The sequence below is a fragment of the Brassica napus genome, assembly GCF_020379485.1.
Source record: "Brassica napus cultivar Da-Ae chromosome C5 unlocalized genomic scaffold, Da-Ae chrC05_Random_13, whole genome shotgun sequence".
Classification (NCBI taxonomy): Eukaryota; Viridiplantae; Streptophyta; class Magnoliopsida; order Brassicales; family Brassicaceae; genus Brassica; species Brassica napus.
The window spans coordinates 1-22,200 of record NW_026014264.1 but is presented as its reverse complement, the minus strand read 5'-3'; the positions used below and the strand labels follow the sequence as shown (position 1 = coordinate 22,200).

General features: G+C 37.6%; 2 protein-coding genes and 3 pseudogenes across 2 annotated transcripts; 4 read left to right on the top strand and 1 right to left on the bottom strand.

Annotated features, from left to right (window-relative positions):
* The first annotated feature begins 4,245 nt into the window (after positions 1-4,245).
* Positions 4,246-5,591, top strand: LOC106415141 (annotated as a pseudogene).
* A 580-nt stretch (positions 5,592-6,171) lies between these two features.
* Positions 6,172-14,123, top strand: LOC106415140 (tRNA ligase 1). Its single transcript, XM_048770869.1, is given in 32 exon segments — positions 6,172-6,238; positions 6,546-6,863; positions 6,953-7,003; positions 7,092-7,174; positions 7,499-7,598; positions 7,705-7,783; positions 7,873-7,996; positions 8,416-8,431; positions 8,433-8,523; positions 8,644-8,772; positions 8,893-8,957; positions 9,070-9,180; positions 9,182-9,235; positions 9,399-9,559; positions 9,654-9,685; positions 9,952-10,127; positions 10,239-10,318; positions 10,560-10,625; positions 10,798-10,811; positions 10,814-10,951; positions 10,954-11,079; positions 11,318-11,431; positions 11,515-11,612; positions 11,936-11,996; positions 12,094-12,170; positions 12,279-12,350; positions 12,430-12,438; positions 12,441-12,508; positions 12,600-12,680; positions 13,045-13,147; positions 13,299-13,457; positions 13,629-14,123. Coding segments are annotated over 31 exon segments (3,219 nt in total). The 5' UTR covers positions 6,172-6,238; positions 6,546-6,581; the 3' UTR covers positions 14,028-14,123.
* Positions 14,124-14,359: 236 nt separating this feature from the next.
* LOC125594795 lies at positions 14,360-17,367 on the top strand (annotated as a pseudogene).
* A 449-nt stretch (positions 17,368-17,816) lies between these two features.
* On the bottom strand, positions 17,817-19,073 carry LOC106415741 (protein disulfide-isomerase 5-1). The gene is given in 5 exon segments (XM_048770870.1): positions 17,817-18,107; positions 18,286-18,425; positions 18,428-18,459; positions 18,545-18,603; positions 18,858-19,073. Coding segments are annotated over 5 exon segments (462 nt in total). The 5' UTR covers positions 19,065-19,073; the 3' UTR covers positions 17,817-18,083.
* A 172-nt stretch (positions 19,074-19,245) lies between these two features.
* Positions 19,246-20,273, top strand: LOC125594796 (annotated as a pseudogene).
* The last annotated feature ends 1,927 nt before the right edge of the window (positions 20,274-22,200 follow it).

Below are 22,200 nucleotides of genomic sequence, written 5' to 3'. Positions count from 1 at the left end.
CAATTGGTTGGAATCTCTATATCTTTATATTTTTATAAATTTTAAATTTATTGTTTCTTCTTCTGCAATCAAATCAATTACTGAAGTAATAGATCAATTGGTTGGAATCAAATCTATTCTTATAATTAATGTAATTATGGTTACAGTTTCTATATTTAATAAGTACATTAAAGATACGACATTGAAGATATTCTGTTTTGATTAATAGAAGATATTGGATTTTGAGTTTGTATTTATTGATTTATTTTTTATAAAATTTAGAAAATCAATGGGATGATGGTTGGTTGATACATCCTATAGAAAACGAAAACTATAGGTGGTTTGAATATTGTATATCGATCGATGCATGATGTAAGTTGACTATATAAAACTTGAACATGATCATTTCAAACTAAAGTATAGGTAGGTTATATGCATTTGTTATATTGTAGTTAATATATTTTAAATATTACATAAGTCAAGTGATTCACGTTTTCGTAAAAATAAAATTCAAGTTCATTATTGGGCCGTACTCGTACGTAATAAGCTACGTTAAATATAATGTATTTTTAGGTTCATTTAATGACATTAAGTTTAAATTTGATTAAAGAAAACTCATTAATTTAACTGGAAAAGACAAGCATTAAAATAAGTAAGTTTATTTAATGACATTAAGTTTAAATTTGATTAAGAAAAATTCATTAATTTAATTGGAAAAGACAAACATTAAAATATGTAGTTTAATTTAATTTTCAGTGACATGCAAGTGTAATTAAGTTAGAAAAGTTAGAGATATTTTTAATGGGTACTTCTCTTTAATAATAGAGATTATATTGAAAACAAAAATAATTTAGCTGTACTAGTTAGTGTAAGACAAATTAAGCAATGCTCTTGAAATTACTGTATCATATACATAAAGCCAATATAAGTAATAATTACGAATAGTTGTGGATTTGACAATATTTTGAATAATGTGACGAGTTTTTGAAAAATCATTCATTGAAATATCAACAAGTTTTTTTGTTGCTATTTGGTAATTTTCAGAATTTATAGCAGCCAACTTGAAAGACTACGTGATTTTGGTGTGTATGTTGATAATTTCAAACGATCAATAATTTCATTAATAAAATTTGGATACGATATGTTAGTGTTAGCTGTTATGATAAATCCGTATTATCAATAATAGGAAATATCAAGTTGTATATGTATTTTACTTTGTTCATTCACATAGGTAAATTAAGTATGTAAACAACTTTATATTTCATATTCTAATAAGACCAAATCTAACTACATGCTGTTGACATTTTATCTTATCTAACATTAACATAATATCATATCCAATAAGAAACATATATACATATATATATATATATATATATATATATATATATATATATACGATTGTCTACAATAATTAGTTGTACATTTTTTGCCAGTCTTAAATTGAAGTCCTCTGGTTCGTTAATAACATCCTAGAGTAACTAAAAACATTGTTATCAACCGGGCCTCGTGATCTGGTGGTATAGGAACCTCGGTTGAGGTGCCCGCCATCACGAGTTCGAGCTCCGGTCACAGTGGATTTAACATCTCTTCCGTTGGGGCGCTGGACCCCCTATGGAGATAGTTGGGAATGTGGCTGGCCAGATAACAGAGTACCAAAAAAAAAAAAAAAAACATTGTTATTTTCACGCTTCGTAAACTATTTTTCGTACACCAGGAGGAAATTTCAAAGACATGCATCCGATCAATTAAAATAGTCAATGGGTCAAACGTATCATTTATGTGGTGCAACAAATATAATTAGAATTTAGGTTTACATCACTAACAATTAAATGTCACGATTATATATTGGTCTATAGTCAGTCCCTTGGGGGGTGACATTGCTTATGGACACTTGGCAACCTCTTTGTGTTTCCCTTTCCTAGAGGGAATGATTTTTAGATTCAACAATCGTTTTTTTTTGATAAGTATGTGAATTTCATGACCAAAGATAATGATAAAAGAGATACATTCAAAGCTTGAAGATCAAACTATGTATCTACGATTAGCTAATTAAAGCAAGGCTCTTAGAAAACCCCCCAAAAAAGATAAAAAAAGACTTTCACAGAAAAAAATGTTTAACCATCTCCTAAAGAGTGATTAAAGCTTAGCTAAAACATGAAACCAAAACTCAAATGTCAATCCAGTAGTTCAAAGCTGAATATCTATGCCGGAACCTACACAAAGAGCCACGAACATTAGAGCAATCAGCCGGGGAATGAACCTAGGAACCGAGGCTCATCCCGAAGGCGACTTCGAAGGGTGCGACGACGAATCAGGGTTGAGTATGTCCTGGTCCGGCTAGCACCAATCATATTGATTCCTGAGAGACCAAATAGTTTGACCCCCATAAAAATACCATAACCAGTGCGTAAATATATAGTATATAGCTTTTTTGGGTAAAATATATTGATATAGTGTTATATATATATAGTTGTGTGTTAGTAACACAGTAATATTTTTCAGACGCACACGTATGCCTAGGCCCGAAAGTTCGTTTCATCAATCCAACCTAATAGAGTCTTATTGATAATTTCCCAGTAACGATCTGGATATAGTTTAACTGACGCGAGAGTTGAGGAAACCAAATTATGAAAGCACCAGAAAATGATTGGGGAAAAAGTTATTGATGATTTGATCGGATGATGATGATACTCTTGCACTTATAACATTTATTGAGCCTCAATCAAACTACCGTAGTGTACACGATCCAAAAGACAATCTTTGACCGATTAATGAATGAATCCGGATAGGATACACATCACTTTTTCAGAATTAATATTCTTTTTTTTTTTGGTCGAAATCCAGAATTAATATTCTAAAGTGGCACTTCACATATTGTTCCACTAAACGAAAGACGTTAAAAATAGTTTCCACTCAAAAACTATAAGAAAATCGATGTTTATACAATATGTCTAGTGTCTTTGATCTTAAGTACCTAATGTGCGTGGATATACGTAGGTGCGATGCAATATATCTATATTTGTCCCCCTGAAGTGTCAAAACCCGAATGATATTATCCAGAAGACGTACCCTACATGCAAAATATCGACATATCCAAGCACACTAGAATACAAAGCGACCGCTTTTAGTTTTACCCCATTTGATCATTTTCTTCTATAATTTTCACATTTTACGCGAACTCACCAACATTACCTTTTACCTTTTCTTTTAAAAAGTTCACCATCATCCACTCTAATATTAAGTCTGTTATATTTCGTTATTCTAAAAGAAAACAGTTAGTGTGATTTTTCAAAATATATATCACAAAAATAGTGGAGGGAAAAGAAAATCTTTAGTCATTTTCAAAAAGGATTAGTTGAGAGTACGTATAGTAGAGATATAGATAGCAAGCTGTTGAAGGTGGAAGCAGGAGCACACCCAATAACTAGCGATCCCACATGATTATACGTGTCATTCTTCTATTTATTTCATTACCAATTTTTTCTTATTAATGTTGGTGAAAAGCTATTGAATAAATTGATGTTTGGGACCGCTAAGTATCAAGCCTCAATCCAGTTATATGTTTTCTTAATAACTCTTTAAGTCTTCTCACCGTTCATTTTTATACTACAATCTTATTGAGATTTTGGAAAATAAATGTACTTTGAGTCTAGTGTTGTTGGATTTTTCATATGTATACCGCCACTTCTAAAGATAAGTCGTTCAAGTAGAAAGTCTTACGAAACTACGCATAACTAAATTACAAAGGAGTTCCAAGAATATTGGTTAATACAAACAAAATACGTTTCAGCAAAAATTAGGCAACCTACAAAATCACGTGGTGTATTTCACATTTTCACTAATTACTTAAGTAGGAGTACGACCTGCAAGTCACCGGTGAGTATGAGAAATATAGTTTTTACTCTAAAATTATACATCAAGTGCTATACATTTAGTGTACTTCAACCTAAGTTAAGGAGAAGAAAATAAGAAACATACTATTTTTCCTGTGTTTTTGGAGTCACTTAACAAAATCTTCATAAGCAGAAACTATACTCTAGAATCTAGAGGTTAAGAGTAGAAGACCCGTACATTGATAACCAATCAATGCGCGCTATTATGGACTTTTATAAAAAAGACTGATATTGGAATATAAGAGCATGTAGAAAAAACCATAGAAGAAATTAGTTATGCCAAAGTCAAGCAACCGTTGAAACTTGAAAGCGTGGAAAGAATTTAAGAGCCACCGTAATGTGGAAACAGTACGTTTCATCAACAAAAAATATGGCGTCATTTATGATGTCAGCGGGTCACCTCACTTTGTCTATAATTCTATATATACCACATATCTACCAAAAAGCACTTCACCCTCAAACAATTGATAATGCTTGATTGGAGAGTAAGTGTGACGCTTTCTGCCGCTATCATCTCTGCTTCTCCAACCTCTTCTCCTCCTCCACCACAGCTTTCACCACGTTTGGTGCTTAGCCCATGCGCTGCTTGCAAAATCTTGAGGCGGCGTTGCGAGAGATAAATGCGTTTTGGCTCCCTACTTCCCTCCAACGGAGCCAGCCAAGTTCACTATCGCCCACCGTGTGTTGGAGCCAGCAACATCATTAAGCTCTTGCAGGTAGCTAACTATGTACTGGTGTAATAATTATATTATCTTCTAGTACTAAAACTTTACATGTGAATCTATTATTTTAATAGACTTATGAACCTAGTGAAATGTTTGTTCTGAAAAATGGATTCATTTGTCATGTGATAATCATCAGATCTTACTTGTTCTGTACAAAGCACACATATTCAACACATCTAACTTTTTTTCCTTTTAATAAAAAAAAAAGAAAATATAACCATTTTCCACTATTATACATATCAAAATGATTTATTTGTCTTTGTCAATATTTTCGTTTTCATGCACATTTGAAAAAGTCTTGTATAATAATAGTCTCTACTCCTCTTGGTCAAATACACAAAGTACTAGCTTATCTATTTTATCATTCTCTTCATAGCTTAGCTAGGCTTAATCACTTTCTTCTCTATTATATAATTATTTATGACATGTTTTTCTCAGGAACTTCCCGAATCACAAAGAACTGATGCGGTGAACAGTATGGTGTACGAAGCTGGAGCTAGAATCAGAGACCCAATATATGGATGTGCGGGGTCATATACAATCTACAAAGACAAGTGAGTGAACTCCAAGCACAGCTAGCAAAAGCTCAAGTGGAGATAGTGAGTATGCAGTTACAAAGATCAAATCTACTAGAATTGATTCACAACATGGACCAACCAAACGAAGAGCTACACAATATGTCCTTTGATAGTTTCTTTGGAAATTGTGATGAGTTCATTAGCAGCCCGGACGAAGAGAGCAATGATTTTGGATTACCTGAAGACATCAAGTACACCAACACCATTCCATCAACGTTGTGGTGTGATCCTCTTTGGATATGATATTAACTATATATATAGTATGATTTTGACTATACTTCACTTCAAAGCCCTTTAGTTAAGTTACTCATGGTTAGTTATAGCAAACTTAGCATACATATTGTTAGAGACACTATGTATGTAAACAATGTAATAAATTATATGGTGAATTTATCGGAAATTTTAATATCTCAGAGGTTGTGTACAATTTTTTTTTTTTTTGGACAAAGGTTGTGTACAATTATTTCCTAATAATTAGGGAAAAAATCAATCAATTAGAAATCAATCAGTTAATATGTACTGGAGTATTAAAAAGAGAGTGACATCAATCGTTCACAATTCAGTTTGAAACATGGTGGTTAGACTAATATGAAGATTATCTTCCTTGAGATTCAATTATTCCAAAACAAATATGGAGCTTATATATGAAAAATCTTTGGTCATCCATACAAGATAGATTTGCGTTAGTTTACTTTGGATCCTTACTAGTGTATCATTTTTCTATATTTGTTTTGCTAGTTCTCATTATTTAGAAATTTTGCCGAAAAGCTTAGTAATACAATCGACAAAATAAATAAATAAATATATCTAAACTTATGGGCCGACTTTTAAAAGTTAAAATTCCAATTTTCTTCCGATGTTCTCCACCCAAATACTATACTTCTCTTCGGATCCAATAGTAACGAAACTGGGCCCTTTAAGCCCATTTATTAGTGGGACCATCTTTGTTACGGTGCTCTTTTCCGCACCATAACACTTTATACAGGCTCCGATTATAAAAATTCACCGCGCTTCGCGTCTCCTCCCGGAACCTCCCCTCCGATCATCTTCCCCCCCCCAGGTTATTACTTAGGTCAATTAATTCGATTTTTCTCCGTCGATATACCTAAGAAACAAGTGAACTAACATTCATAGTCTTCTGAATTTATCTCGGAACTTGAGCAATTTCCAGCAAGTTTATCGAAAATATCATCTCTCGAGAATCTGCACCTTCTAGGTTTGATTGCTTCGTTGATAAAATGCATCGTTAGTTTCTAGTGCATTAGTATGACTATGGACGTTTGACTTTGTTCAATAGTCTTGACTTGGAAGAGTTGATTTTGGTGTATACAGGACTCAACTATTTTTTTATTGTTTGTTGTTGGCAGATTCACGCTGATAATAAGTGGCAAGTAAAGCAGAATATGGATGCTCCATCTGGATCCAGTAATCGTTCTGCATTCACTGCTGCAGAAGCTGTAAACAACCAATTTGGTGTGTTGACTCTTGAGGAAAGGAACGCTAATGTTCCAGTCAACCACAGTGGCCAAAACCCTAAGTCATATGGAGCCATTAGTGGATCTTCTTCGGCATCAGAAGTCGTTAATTACTTGGAAGATTTTACTGTGGACAAGTCCACTTATTGTCATGCCAAGATCAGAGCCACTTTCTATCCAAAGTTTGAGAACGAAAAGACTGACCAAGAGGTACGCTTACAAGCTTCCTTTCGTTTTTTGTAGCACTAATTGTTGTTAGCTTGCTTTATTTCGTGTTGTATTTATCTTGCTTTTTGCAGATAAGAACACGGATGATTGAGATGGTGTCTAAAGGGTTGGCAACGCTGGAGGTATCAACAACATATATGCAGTGCATATGTCTATTGATAACTCTGAATTCTAACTGTCTAAGGACCTTTTGTAATAAAACTTTTACAGGTCTCTCTTAAGCACTCAGGCTCTCTCTTTATGTACGCCGGTCACACGGGAGGAGCATATGCAAAGAACAGTTTTGGTAACATGTAATAAGCTCATTTATTCCTAGCTTCACTTCTCCCTCATCTTTGTATATTACTTTCGTTATTTATGACAAGCTTTTCATAAATAATCTTAGACAAAGGGAAAACCACTAATGAATATGCCCATTCTCAAGCTTTAGATTTGGTTTATTCCTTTTCATTTATTTCACTTACAGCACAGATTACTACTTTTTGATGAAGCAAATGCATTTTACTACTACTTTTTTCCATATCTAATGCTGTTATGTGGATTTTTCTGGTACTTGCCAATTGAGATGGCTATTTAAAGGTTCTCTCATATGCTAACTACAATGCTTCATTTTGCAGTTTTACTGCGGTTGGTGTTTTTGTTCTTTCTCGGATGTTTAGGGAGGCTTGGGGAACTATGGCGTCAAAGAAGGAGGCAGAGTTTAATGATTTTCTTGAGGTATTTGATATTTCCATGGACAGGACTTCAAGCAATCAAATTTTCAAATTCTCGAGGCTTAGTCAATTGCCAGAAAATAATAGCTCATAAAGTTATATTCTCCCAGAAAAATCGCATGTGTGTATCTATGGAACTGGTAACAGCTGTTCTCGGAGATCATGGTCAACGCCCACTGGATGACTATGGTGAAGTATATATGCTTTATTTATAGAAGTTTAATAAGCCTGCTAAAGTCGTCTAATTAATTTTTTTTGTTTTGACTTGCATCTTGCAGTAGTAGTGACGGCTGTTACCGAGGTAGGTAATGGTAAGCCCAAGTTCTATTCAACTTCGGAAATAATTGCATTTTGCCGGACTTGGCGTCTACCAACAAATCATGTTTGGCTGTTTTCCACAAGGTAACTTCTCGTCTTTTAAATCATTGCTGCTATCTTCTTCGTCTGTGATGTTGCCCTTTACTGTCATCTTACATGGGGCATTTGTTGCTTTAAATAGAATTGTGGTTTGAAATACATTTAGCTAATATTTGTTCCAAGGGTTTAGTGTCCCTTGGCCCTTGATATCTCCGAACGATCTTGGCGTAACAGCTTGAAATACACATGTTCCTGTCAGCTTACTCTACCTAACTATAGTAAGAATATTCTGGTGATATATGGTTGATGCATTTACTAGTTTAACTCCATAAACCTCAAAACGCTATTTTATGGTTCTATTAGGATCAGACATGCTGATATGTTTAGATGCAACACTGTGGGAAGATTTTTTATTAAAAATAGTAACAATTAAGGTTGCCTGTATTTTGTTAAAATTTATGAAGGAAATCAGTGACCTCTTTTTTTCGCCGCATTTGATGCACTCTGCGAAGAAGGGATAGCAACCTCAGTTTGTAGAGCTCTTGATGAAGTAGCTGATATATCCGTCCCAGGTAATGTTTTTCCTGTCTGCAGTCAGTTTTTTTCTTTTGCGAGAATTCACATTAGTTTTTCAAGGAATTTAACTTGATGATATTCATTGAATGAATAAACTTTTGAATGAAAATAAACAGGCTCCAAGGACCATGTGAAGGTGCAAGGTGAGATATTAGAGGGTCTTGTGGCGCGTATCGTGAGCAGTGGGAGCGCCAGAGATATGGAAAATGTCTTGAGAGATCATCCTCCACCAACCTGTGATGGAGGTGCATTATCTTATCACTATTTAGTTTTTACGTTGGTTTCATAGCATTCAGCTCTATCAAGTCCATGTATATTTTACAATTTTCCTCTTTCTTGTTTCTTTTTTGTTTTCAAAATTTTAGCTAATCTTGCTCTGGGACTCAGTTTAAGAGAGATATGTGCTGCCAATAGATGTAACGAGGAACAGGTTCGAACAAATTTTTATTGAAAGCTTCATCACGTGGAATTTTTTGCTGTCATCTCTTAGTCAAGGTTTCTCATTCTAGAGTTTTTTTTTTCCTTTTTTGTGGGTGCTGTAGCAAATAAGAGCGCTTTTAACGAGTGTTGGCCCTAGCTTTTGCCCCAGTGACTTGGATTGGTTTGGAGATGATTCTGTAGAATCTCATTCGAAAAAGGCTGACAAATCTGTTTGTAACAAAATTTCTGGAATCTCAGCCCGCAGATTATACGACTAGTAAACTACAGGTACTTGAGCTCTGCGTCTTTGTTGAATTTTGCATGTGGATTCCAACTCCCCGAAATGTTATGTATATCTTTCACTTGCAATGCTCTTTCATGTGGTTAATATTTTACCAGTTTCCATTCTTTATGTGCTGTTGATGAGCAACTGAATATTTGCATTTAATAGGAAATGGTTCGCTTGATGAAGGAAAGACGTCTTCCAGCCGCTTTCAAGTGTTGCCAGAATTTTCATAGAGCTAATGACGTATCACCTGACAACCTATTTTATAAATTGGTTGTCCATGTGCACAGTGATTCAGGATTTAGGCGTTACCAGAAAGAGATGAGGTTTCTTTTAAAACTTCTTCTATGTCTTTCTGTTTGATCAAACTAAGAAAAGATTGATTTCTTTTTATTCAACCATTCTTTCAACGTGTTTCAGGAATATGCCTGGCTTGTGGCCTTTATATCGAGGTAAAAATATTTCTTTGTTGGTTATTCTTTAGCTTTGGTCTTAAAGACAATAACCAAGCACGATTTTCTAGACTTAATACTGTGTCTTTGTAAAATAGAACTTTCATAGGAAGTTAAGTTTTCCTAAACGTGTCAGATAATTTTTTGTGGTAGCAAACATCGTCTCTCGAAACAGATAATAACTGGATATATCAATAGACGAATACCATCTGTTCTTTCCTTTAACTATATTAGTTGGTGATTCTCTTTGAGTTTTTCCTTTTCAGGTTTCTTTGTTGATATTAATTTGTTCAAGTCAAACAAAGGGAGGGATCCGATGGCTGTGGAATGCATTGATAAAGCGGTCAAAGATGCCGGTGAAAAATGTGGTCAACAAGGAAAGGATGGTTTGGATGATGCTGATACTAACTTAATGATCAAACTGAAGTTTCTCACATACAAGGTACTTTTCTCAAGGTCTTCTGGCTAGAAGGATTTTTTATTTGTTGCAATTAGCTACCTCTTTCTCTTGATTGTCATCGTGATGTTGAACATGTCTTCAATTCTTTGACAGTTGAGAACCTTTCTGATCCGAAATGGCCTATCAATTCTATTTAAAGAGGGGCCAGCATCTTATAGAGCCTTCTACCTTAGGTGAGCTGCTTTCTCCCTGTGAATATATGTAGAGAGTGATGGTTTTGGTGATCTCGATATTTTTTAACATTGCATTAAATTGTAAATCAAAATGGGCAGACTATTTAGAGCATGTTTGTTATGTTACTGATTGTGTATCTAAAAGTAAGGAGCAGCATCGTTGAGAGTGAGACATCGAGACTCTTGATGTTGTCAAGCTGTAAATTTGTTTTTAAATTGTTGTTGTTTTTTTTGTATCCAGGCAAATGAAAATATGGGGTATTTCAGATGGAAAGCAGAAAGAACTTTGCAAGATGCTTGATGAATGGTACGAGAATCACTTTACTCTACACATCTACTAAGCTTATATATTTTTCTTGGAGTTTATTTCCTGAGCAAACGTCTAACCTACTGCGTAGTGTCTTTCGTTCAATGTTTTCTGCTTTTTGAGTGTTGATTAAAACCCTTGCAACAAGGGTTTATATCTTTTCAATGTTCAGGGCTGCTCACATAAGAAAAAATGTGGGAATAAGCAGCTATCCTCATCACTATATCTAAGCGAAGCTGAGCCATTCCTGGAGCAGTACGCAGGACGGAGCCCAAAGAATCAGGGTTTGATAGGGTCTGCTGGGAATCTAGTCAGAGCTGAGGACTTCTGGCCCTTGTTGACGGTGATCTAGATGAAGAAGGCGATCTTTTGAAGAAAGAGAGAGTGGCACCAGCTACTCCTGAGCCAGCTGTGAAGGAAGCTGTGCAGAAGGATGGGGGATTAATTGTATTCTATTCTTTCCAGTTGTATTTTCTTTATTTTGTTATTATCTATTTTATGGCATCTCATCTATTTATGTTTTATTTCATTTTGTGGCAATGTGTTATATTGAACTTGTTGATGGTAGTCGCTCGGAAGTTGATTGTTTTCAACTTTTCACCGTTCAGATAATAAATTGGACATTGTATTATCAGATTTTGTTTACTTTAAGCTTCCTCTCTTTTCCTCTGATTTCTGCAATTTTAATGTGATCTCAGGGATTCCTGGAAGTGCTAAATCTGCACTTTGTAAGGAGTTATTGAACCCCCCAGGTGGCTTAGGAGATGATCGGCCAGTGCATAGTCTGATGGGTGATCTTGTCAAAGGTATTTTAAAATGTAGAATCTTGTCAAAACTGTTCTGGCCTTTCAATGTTGCAATGCATCCTCATGAAATTTTCTAAGGACAGGAAAATATTGGCCAAAGGTTGCTGATGAATGTCGGAAAAAGCCACAATCAATTATATTGGCTGACAAAAATGCCCCAAATGAAGACGTCTGGAGACAGGTAATTTATCATCTGCACCGTCTTATAAGCTAGCATTTCGAGGTCAGCTCTACCTATGAGTCCTCTTAGAATGAATTTTGCTTATTGTTGAATAGATTCTTAAAAGAACCATTGCAAATGCTGAGACCATACACTGTTACTCGGCTTACTGTAAAAAAGATTCTTTGATGTAACCTGCCTTTAATATATGTAAATGGAGAGGTTGTATTGTGGAAGTATAGTTATCTTTTCAAGAGTACCATATTAATTCGGTGACCTGATATCTTTCCACTTTTTGTGTCTTAACAAGTCTCATTTCAATATAATTATTTGTTTTCCTATAGATTGAAGACATGTGTCGGAGAACTAGGGCTACTGCGGTTCCAGTCGTTGCTGATTCCGAAGGTATGTAACTACGCATCCATTATTAATGATTTTCTGCCTTGGCTCATCTTATGTATTCTCTGCAATCGTTTTTTTTTGGCCCCTTGTTAATGCTCAGGAACCGAGTCAAATCCATATTCACTTGATGCCTTGGCTGTTTTTGTATTCCGTGTACTTCAAAGAGTTAACCATCCGGTATGCAGTTGCATCTTATTCACAATTTGTCTTCAACTGTATCATCCCACTTTCACTACAACCCCCTTTCTTTCTTAACAAGCTATTGTTTCTTTCATACATTGTCAGGGGAATCTGGACAAGGCATCTTCGAATGCAGGCTATGTGATATTGATGTTTTACCACCTCTATGAGGGAAAGGTATCACATACGCCCAGCTGTTGTCTGATCAAATCCATGATTGGATCTCACATTTATTTGAACTGTCTTTTGTTTTCAGAACCGCAAGAAGAATTTGAAGGTGAATTGATTGAGCGCTTTGGCTCCGTCGTCAAGATACCACTGTTGAGATCAGACAGGTACATATTTTTTACAGTACATGAGAGATAACAAACTTCATATCCATTTGGTTGCTAAACCAGTTAATTTACTTCTCTCCGCATATTACAGGAGTCCTTTACCTGTCCCTGTTAAATCGATTCTTGAGGAGGGCATTGACTTGTTCCAGCTCCACAGTAGAAGGCATGGGAGGTGGGTAGTAAACACTACCATTTTCATGACGATAAATTGAATTATTATATCAAACTAAATTATTTTGTGAAAACCAGTAACAAAGTATTTTGAACAACACTGTCTGAGGTACATACAGTGACAATGCAATGCAAAAGTAACAATTTAGCAAAAACTAACGAGGAAGCAAATATTTGTTAATCCTGTGATTAGATGTACTTAAATCATGTTTCAGCCGTTCAGGAGATACCTTAGGAATAATTTTGCTCACAGACGTTTTTATTTCTTGCAGTTATAGTTCTTTTTACTTCAGCTCTTCAGCTTTAGCTTTAGGTTTTGTTTGGTTGTTTCTGACCTTTTTTCCTTGTTATGTGTCTTGATGTAGACTTGAGTCGGCGAAAGGAACATATGCAGTGGAATGGACTAAATGGGAGAACCAGCTGCGCAATACTTTAATTGCAAATTCGGAGTATATCAACTATGTTCAGGTAATATATTCTCTTGTCACTGATGGCTCAAAAAGCACGAATCCTATGTTTGGTATTGTAACTGCTTAAATTTCCCTCAGTACATTATACAAGAGTAAAAAGAGACGGGATGTGCATATGACGTCTTTGTTTTCTGGTTTTCTCCTTTCAGGTTCCGTTTGAGTCTGCGGTTCAGCAAGTGCGAGAAGAGCTAAAAAGAATCGCAAAGGGTGAATACAAACCACCAAGTTCAGAGAAAACAAAACACGGGTCTATTACATTTGCTGCCATCAACTTGCCTGTAACTCAAGTCCACAGTCTTCTTGAAAAGGTAACCAACAAGATTCTTGAATTACCCTTAAATGTCTTACCTTCACATCGGTGATAATTTATACACAAACCGTTGAAAACTAAAGGTTGAAAGTTCATAAACTCAAATGTGAGCCCTCATCATTATTTTGTATGTGGCATCATTCTTAATAGGTGTTTTTCTTCTTAACAGTTAGCCGCATCAAACCCAACGATGAGATCTTTTCTAGAGGGAAAGAAGAAGAGCATAGAGGAAAAACTTGAAAGGGCTCACGTGACGCTTGCCCACAAGAGAAGCCACGGAGTAGCAGCTGTAGCCAGATACGGTCAGCACTTAAACAGAGAGGTACCCATACAGCTCACCGAGCTCATCTTCAACGACAAGATGGCTGCTTTTACAGCCCATGTCGGATCTGTGGACGGGGAGACCATAGTATGCAAGAACGAATGGCCACACGTGACTTTGTGGACAGCGGAAGGCGTTACTGCGAAAGAGGCTAACACGTTACCTCAGCTGTACGCAGACGGAAAGGCAAGCCGCATGGTGATAGATCCTCCTGCCTCAGTCTCAGGTCCCCTGGAGTTTTTCTGAATTACTTAAGCTTGAAATTGCCAATGTAACCCATTAACCATGGCTACCTTATTATAGTGGCCACTGACACTACAATCAATGAAACGTTTTGTGACATATAGAAATGACATAGTAAATATGTATATGCTATGCTACCGATGATTAGTACTTAGTATCTAAATACTGGTTACATAACCTCGATTTAAAGGTGTGGTAATGACAATTAATCTTCTCGGGGTGTAATTTGATCGTTTTACAAGTACGGGGATATTAGCGGAAACCTTGGGCTTTATATTAATGAAAATTGGGCCGAAAAACACAATTGGGCGAAACAAATTTTTTATTATCAAACGAAATGAAACATTAGGCGCGGAGAGGAGAGCCAGCCGCGAAAATCCGACGAGCCCTAAAACCTCCTTCGCCTCTCCTCACTTGGGTTTCTCGAGAAAACTCAGATTCCTTCCTGCTATGGACTCTGATGCGAGGAGGAATGTTAACATCTCGTCGCAGGGTTCATCTCCTTCTCGCAAGCCATCCAAGTTCTCTGTGTACCGGAACCCTGCTCTCGCCGCCGCTTCCACCGCCAATAGCCTCCGTCCCTCGAAATCCGTCCTTCTCTTCATATTCGTGCTCTCAATCGCTTCAGTTTTCTCTCTCGTTTCCTTCACGGCCGGGTACGTGCGAGCTAATCTAGCTTAAACTTCGTGCTGGAGTGAAGCATTGCCACTTAGTTGCGTTGTTTTGAGTATTTGAATCTAGGTTTTCGGAATATCACTCTGTTCATCGGACTTCCGTGATGTGTTAGGGCTTAATGCGTTTCCACCTTGTTTGCTTTCTCTGTGATATATCACGATGATGAAACTCTGAAGTGGGGACTAATATTTGGTTTGTTCATCTCATGGATGGTTTCAGGGAGAAACGATTGACGAATGCTTTAACATTCGGGAGGATATCACAAGAGGCAGCTTGTGAGTTCCATTTTCGTTTCTCCTTTTATGTATTTTTGTTTCTCAGTTTAATCTGAAATCGACCTATTTGCTTTCAGATGTTACTGTAAAGGCGTGGCAAGGACTGGTGGCTTTGATTGTATTGGTGCAATGATGGCTTTCTCCAAAGGGATATCTCTGCACAGGGCTAAGTTTGCTGCTGGAGCAGAACTAAAGATACCAAAGATCAGTTTTCTCTAACAAGCCGTCAGCTTGAGCTTCTAGGAATAAAGAAAAAAGGGTGAGCAGGGTGTATCGGAATCTCCTAAGAGTCGTCCCGCATTGAAACCATCGCGGTCATTGGAGCCGCTTGTCCCTATCCATCAAAATCTTACTGGTTCAGCCCATAAATCTAGCAGTGGTGGTGATAAGCTGAATTCTCGTAGTGGGACTCAGATTAGTCCGTTTAGCACTCCCTCCAAACAGATGGGTTCACCGTCGATGTATCTTGTACCTTCTAGCTCACCAGCTTCTTCCAACCGAGCTTCCTCTGGTCAGGATAAGGCTGTTTCTAGTCCTTGGTCTGGTAGACGAAGTTCTGCAAGAGACATTGCCACGGAGGAGCAGCTTGAGCAGCTTTTGGCAGCAGATAGATGAGAAATCACTGAGTCAGCCGGGAAGGTGCGGACTCCTCCACCAACGGTAGGGAGTTTTGCGATGGCTAGTCCGAGTCCGGTTGGGTGGTTCAGCTGGTTTGTCTGGGACTACTAGGAGTACACCACTAAGAGCTGTTAGGATGTCTCCTGGTGCTCCAAATTTACGACTCCACCAAAGAAAGGAGAGGGTGATTTCCCCACACCCATGTCCTTAGAACAGGCGATCGAAGGTTTTAGGCAACTAGGCGTGTATCCTCAGATAGAATACTGGCGTGACAGACTAAGGCAATGGTGTTCTTCCGTTTTGCTCAAACCTCTGCTTAACAAGATTGAAACAAGTCATATTCAGGTATAATGTTATAGTCCCTTTCTAAATAAACACTTCTCTCTTCCAATACTTTTCTTCTGATGAATGCGTTGATGATCACATCCAAATAAGAGGCAGAATGAGAATTTATTGTTTACTTATGTTTCCTTGAACATTTACTTAAAGAGTTTTAATGTGTATAGGTAATGCAAACAGCAGCGAAGCTAGGTGTTAATGTCACCGTTTGTCAAGTTGGAGCTGATTTGTCAACAAATGGAACCGCTCCTACTGCATTACGGTTGATCGTTCAAAAGGGTGGCAGCCATCTTATTCTCTCGATGAAGACGCTATTCTTCACCAGTTACGCGCTAATCTGTGCAGGCTATTGATGCCACCATGCGTAAGTAACTTTTACTAAAACTTCTAGGTTATGTGTCCAAAAGTAGTGATGTTCGGTGTTTTCAAATTAGTGTTGACTTTTCTTAGTAAATCACTGAATCTTGATATCATGTCATCTGATGTTGCTAAATGTTTTGGTCTATAGCTGCTAACTGTTTCTTTCTACATCTGCAGAAAAGCTGCGTACAGAGAACCAGCAGTTTCAGCAACAACAGCTGCAACAGCAAGCGGCACTAATACCCGTTATGCAGGAATGCGTTGATGCTATTAGCGAACATCAGAGGCTTCAGGGATTAATGAAAGGAGAGTGGGTCAAGGGTTTACTTCCACGCAGCAGCATTCCAGCAGACTACACGGTGCAAAGAATCAGAGGTATAAAACGTTAAAAAAAAGAAAAATTCCATTCAAATATTAGTTGACCTATCATGACTCTATTTACTTGTTGGCTTTTTGCAGAGCTCGCGGAAGGAACCTGTGTGAAGAACTACGAGTACAACGGAAGGGCAGATGCTCGTGAGAAAACAAGAAATGGAGCCTGGAGCCTCCAACCGATTCTCATCTACTTCTGTACTTGTTCTGTGCCTACTTGGAACACCCGAAATGGATGTTGCATCTGGACCCCAGCTCTTATACAGGGACTCAGTCAAGCAGGAATCCGTTATTCTTGGGGGTTTTGCCTCCAAAAGAAAGATTCCCAGAGAAGTACGTAGCTGTGATATCAGGTGTACCTTCTACACTCCATCCTGGCGCATTGGTACTTGCTGTGGACAAGCTATGCCCTCCTACGTTTGCCTTGTACTGGGACAAGAAGGTGCAGTTTACCCTTCAGGTAAATGATGAATGTTTTATATGTATTAAAGTGCTTTTGTCATACAGTTTGCATGTATGGATGTGGAAATGGTTTCTGAAAATGGTTACTGGAACAGGGACGAACAGCGCTATGGGACTCTATACTGCTGATGTGCCACAAAATTAAGGGGGTATGGAGGTGTTGTTCGTGGATGAATCTTGGTTCTTCAGCTCTTAACATCCTACAAGTAGTTGATTCTGAAACTGATGACTAAAACTCATTTATCCCCGTGAAACTCGTTTGTTGCATGCATCTAACATTTCAAGAAGAGTAGATTTTGCTTGAGACTGCTAATGTTTTTGTGGGCGTTGGAGGTCTATATTAGCCATTGTTAAGGAGAAGTTGTACTGAGATTAGTTCATTTTTCTTGATAAAAACCGAGAGATTAAGTTCTCTTTGGATAGCAACGTATTTTGTGTCATGTAAATATTGAGAATGCTGTTTTTTGCCCCACTCTACCATTAGTCAGTTGATGGACAGTACTCTGAAAATTTATTCATCAGATGACATGTGAGAATTGGTGCATAAACAGAACCGAGTTTCTGAATTTGCAGTTCTCATATGTTGGCTGTTGCTATTTCGCATGAAACTGAGAGGCTCCAATACAAGATCACACTCTCGAGTCTATCTCAATGTTAATCATAATAATGCAAGATCACCACCAGATATAAATATCAAAGCACAATGCAATTGCTCGTAAACGAAAATACAAGAGAAGAGTGTCGGTAATCTTTGTCTCGCACTGAAACTGAAAAACAGTATCAGTGTTTGGAAAGCATATAAATCAAAAAGACTTGTCCAAGATCTAATCCGCCACCATGCCTATCTAACTAATGGTGAAAGTCACAGCTGAATAAGCAAAGGGGAAGAATCAGAGTTCCTTGTCTTCGAGCTGTGCTTTTTCTGCTGCCTTTTCAGTTTCCTCTACAAAAAACGTCCTCAGCGATTCAACATCTCTTTTACCTAATTTTATAGAAAATAGATGCATTAGAAATGAAGCTCAAGGTAGGCTGTACTCAAAGCATAGGTTAATAAAATACAGGTTCATCCAAATAAGATATGTTACCTAAGCTATTTGAGAAAAAAAAAAAATCCTAATCTTTCATAACCCACTAGGGTGCATGTAAAGCAAAGTATTTACCTTGGTTTTTGAAACTTCTTCTCCATTGTAAAATAGCTTGAACGTTGGATAGGAGTGAATCTCAACTTTGGTGCAGACATCTCTGCTCTTACCACAATCTACTTCACCAATCTCAATTTCATCGTCACCTTCCATTGCATCCCCAATTCTTCCCACAAGTTCCCCAGTTTCTTGCTGACACACACTCACATCCAATCTCATCAACAAAAGTGAATAAACAAAGGCAAAACCACTAAGTCACTAGACAAGAAAAACTAACCAGTGCTTGCACCAAGGAACACAAAACTTTACAAACCACGCAGTATCCTTCTCCTTCACCTGAACCAACAAACCAAAGAGAAAAAGAGAGAGAGAAAGTAAAAATTCACATCAGTGACTGTTCACACAACACCAAGAGATGCCAACCAACCATCTGAAGCTAAACACTTTGGTTTTTAACAAAACCGATCTAAATCACCAGAACAAGACATAGAGACTAAATCAAGAATCTAAGCGAGAAGGTAAAAACAAACGTTAGTAATCTAAATGCGAATCTCTACTCAAGCAGATGGAAAGTTTCAGATCATCGTTACCTTGTCGGAGAAAGTTTCAGGGGTCAACGTAATGACCTCCGCTTCCGTCAACACAATCGCGAGAGAAAGAAGAAGTATAAGAGCAATAAGCCGAGCACCGAGCTTCATCGTAGCAAATCCCAATCCTTTTTTCTCTGGTTCTCCAGTTTCTGGATCGGATATGAAATCAATCAAATTCAAGAACTGAGATGAGAAAGCAAGATTCATCTAAATCGGCTTACCTTCTCCAAATCAAGATCATGTCTTTGCTTTATCGTTTGGGCCTATATGGGCCGGTCTAGATTTGGTTCTTAGCTCAGATCTGTTACGCATACAGTCATATTTATTGGGCCTGTATGGGCCCAACTTATGTTTATTAGGCCTAAAAATCTTCTTCGCGTTATATTAGTTACCAACAATAATTAAACCTTCTTCTTCAAGAACATGTTGATCCTCCTGCGTAGAGTTAAACACTCGATTCCTCAGAGCTTCTTCCTTCTTCGCCAAATTGGTTTCGCAAACAGTGATCTCACTGTTCGTTCGTACTTATCGGGACCTGCTTCGAGTCCCAGCTTATCTATATGGAGACGGAAGAAGGAAATGAGCAAAGAAGGTTTAATCGCCGCCAAGGAGCTCAAGCGTCTTCAAACCAAACTCGTCCGTCTCGATCGATTCATCTCTTCCCACGTCTCTCGCCTCCTTAAATCCGATCTCGTCTCCGTTCTCGCCGAGTTTCAGAGGCAAGACCAAGTTTTCCTCTGTATGAAGGTGAATCAAATTTCAATTGCATTTTGGAACAAGTTTCGATTTTTTTTAATGTTTAATGTTTTAGCTGTAAAATTCAAATTCGCCTGATGGATTGTTTGTTTAAAGGTTCAATCTTGTGAAGTTAAAGCTAAGACCTTTTTTAGGCAGAGCGGTTTTGGGGCTTAGGGTTTAGCATAAAGGAGAAGGCTTTGTTACATTTATTTGAAATGGAATTTGGTTTTTTTTTTTTTTTATGTTTTTTCTTTCAGCTCTATGATGTTGTGAGAAGGGAGATATGGTACAGACCAGACATGTTCTTACAGAGACATGCTCATGATGCTTGCGAGAAACAGGAGAGTGGATGAAACCAAAAAGGTATGGGGAGATTTAAAGAGAGAAGGGGTTTTTTGACCAGCACACGTTTGGAGATCTTGTTAGAGCGTTCTTGGATAACGAGCTTACGGTGGAAGCGATGAGATTGTATGGAGAGATGAGAGATTCTCCTGACCCGCCTCTGTCTCTGCCTTTTCGAGTTATTCTGAAAGGGCTCGTTCCTTACCCTGAGTTGAGAGAGAGGGGGTGAAAGACGATTTCTTGGAGCTTTTCCCTGGAATGGTTGTGTATGATCCTCCTGAGGATCTGTGCGTAGAAAGCGATGAAGAAGCTAGAACTGATAGTGATCTTGAATAGAGGGTTTTGAGATTTGCTTTCTCTCAGTTGAATCATTGCTTGGTTTGTTTACTGATAGAAAGGAAGTGGTGAAAGTTTCTTACCCTTTCAGTAACTTGTTCTCTTATACCAGTTTTTGTTTTGAATGCTTTGCATAAATTGCACATACGTGATTACAAATCCTAATTAAGATGAATTAATTGAAGTATATATTGGGCAAAAGGGTATGCTCTAGACTCAAATCCTAACATTTAGGTCGTGTTCTTTGATTCTTGCTTACAAACCGTTGTTAGGTACATCACCAGTTCATTGTACCATAACTTTATAACAAAAAAACACACAAACTTCTCTTGTGTACATGAAGTGCCAGAAGGAAGCGCTTGCGGAATCAATAAACCAGTTGAAATAGCTTTGGAAAAGCTTTCTGAGGAATGAGGAGGATATATACAGTTTGTGGCCCAACACAAAGTTTTATAGCATTCCGCTCTTTATTGTCACATTGGTGTCCACCATGGTTTGATAATCAGTGATAGTTTTTTTGTATACGGATGATTTCCACATTTAGTTTTATCACTAGATGATATTCCGAGTTTTTATAATAATGTTTATTTATAAAATGATTTTAACATTTTGCAACACTAAGATCTTTATCGATTATAAAATGATGAACACAAATGTTGGTCTCTTAAATATATCATCGTTTTTTTTTTTTTTTTTTTTTTTTTTTTGTAAAAAGGTTCAATTTAAATTGCAGAAAAGAAATAAAATGTTACAAACCAAGATGGCTAGTGTATCATGGTCAACAGACCCAATAGAGTTTTTATAAGTGAACACATATCATTAGAACATAACCCATAAGGTGAAAGTTGAGTTAAAAGCATTTTGGCCCATTACTGCCCAAAGTGGAGAGCACGATCATCTTCCGTAACGGAGAGACGTTTACAGTCAGTCCCGATTCAATCAGTTTGATCCCAGCCAGTCTTGCAAATCATAGATGACGAGGGTTTCAGACGTTTTTCAACTCTATACTTGAATCCTGTTTCTGATTAGTCTGTCAGCCCTCGAATGATTAATTCTGGTGATCTAAAGATGGCACGTGGAGGAGGATCATTACGCTCACGCCAGATGAAGTAGATAGTAGACTGCCAGCAGAGAAGGGTAGACGCTTACTGTGTTTGGTACCAGTTAATTGCATCAACTGAAGTACTGTCGCTTCCCAGTTTTGCAACGCATGGAGTCTTCTTTGGGAGGCAATCGCAGACCATATCACACAAGCGAAGGGGCAGTCGAAGAACATATGGTTTCTGGATTCTGGCTGAGAGTTACAGAGGAGACATGTCGGTGAAACATCAAGTCCCCAGCTTATCATTCTATCCTTAGTTGGGCATCTATCAAGCATCACCTGCCATGTTAAGAAGCTCTGTCTTGGGATTCCAAACGACGACCAGACCATATGAGACCAATTCACAGTTGCGATGCTCCCTCTTAAGTAAGTATACACTTCACCAGTAGAGAAAGCATTACTTGTTCTACCTGCAATTTCTCATTCATAACAATCTTCCTCTTCCGTTAGCACCAGTGTTGTTAAATATGCTTGAAGCTCAATCTGGTTCTCTGTTCTAGCAGGCGGGAGGGTCCAGTTTCCATTATCAGACAATGAGGTCAGTGTGGCTCTTTGCGGATTCCCTAGACGAGACGATTCTTGCATTCAAGAAAGAGTAGAAGTGCTCAAAAGGAGGACAAGTTATATTCCAGAACCTGATGGTGAGACCTTCCCAACTCTACATTTAATTGAGAGGAAAAATCATATCCCTTGCTGTGTAAGTTTATTTGCTTAGCCACGAAAATTTTGAGTTTTGCGTGGACGTCAGTAGTTGCTTATGGACCAAGCGTATTAAGATGACCTCCTTAAACCAGGAAACCCACACTGAGTTTTCTCTGAAGAAAA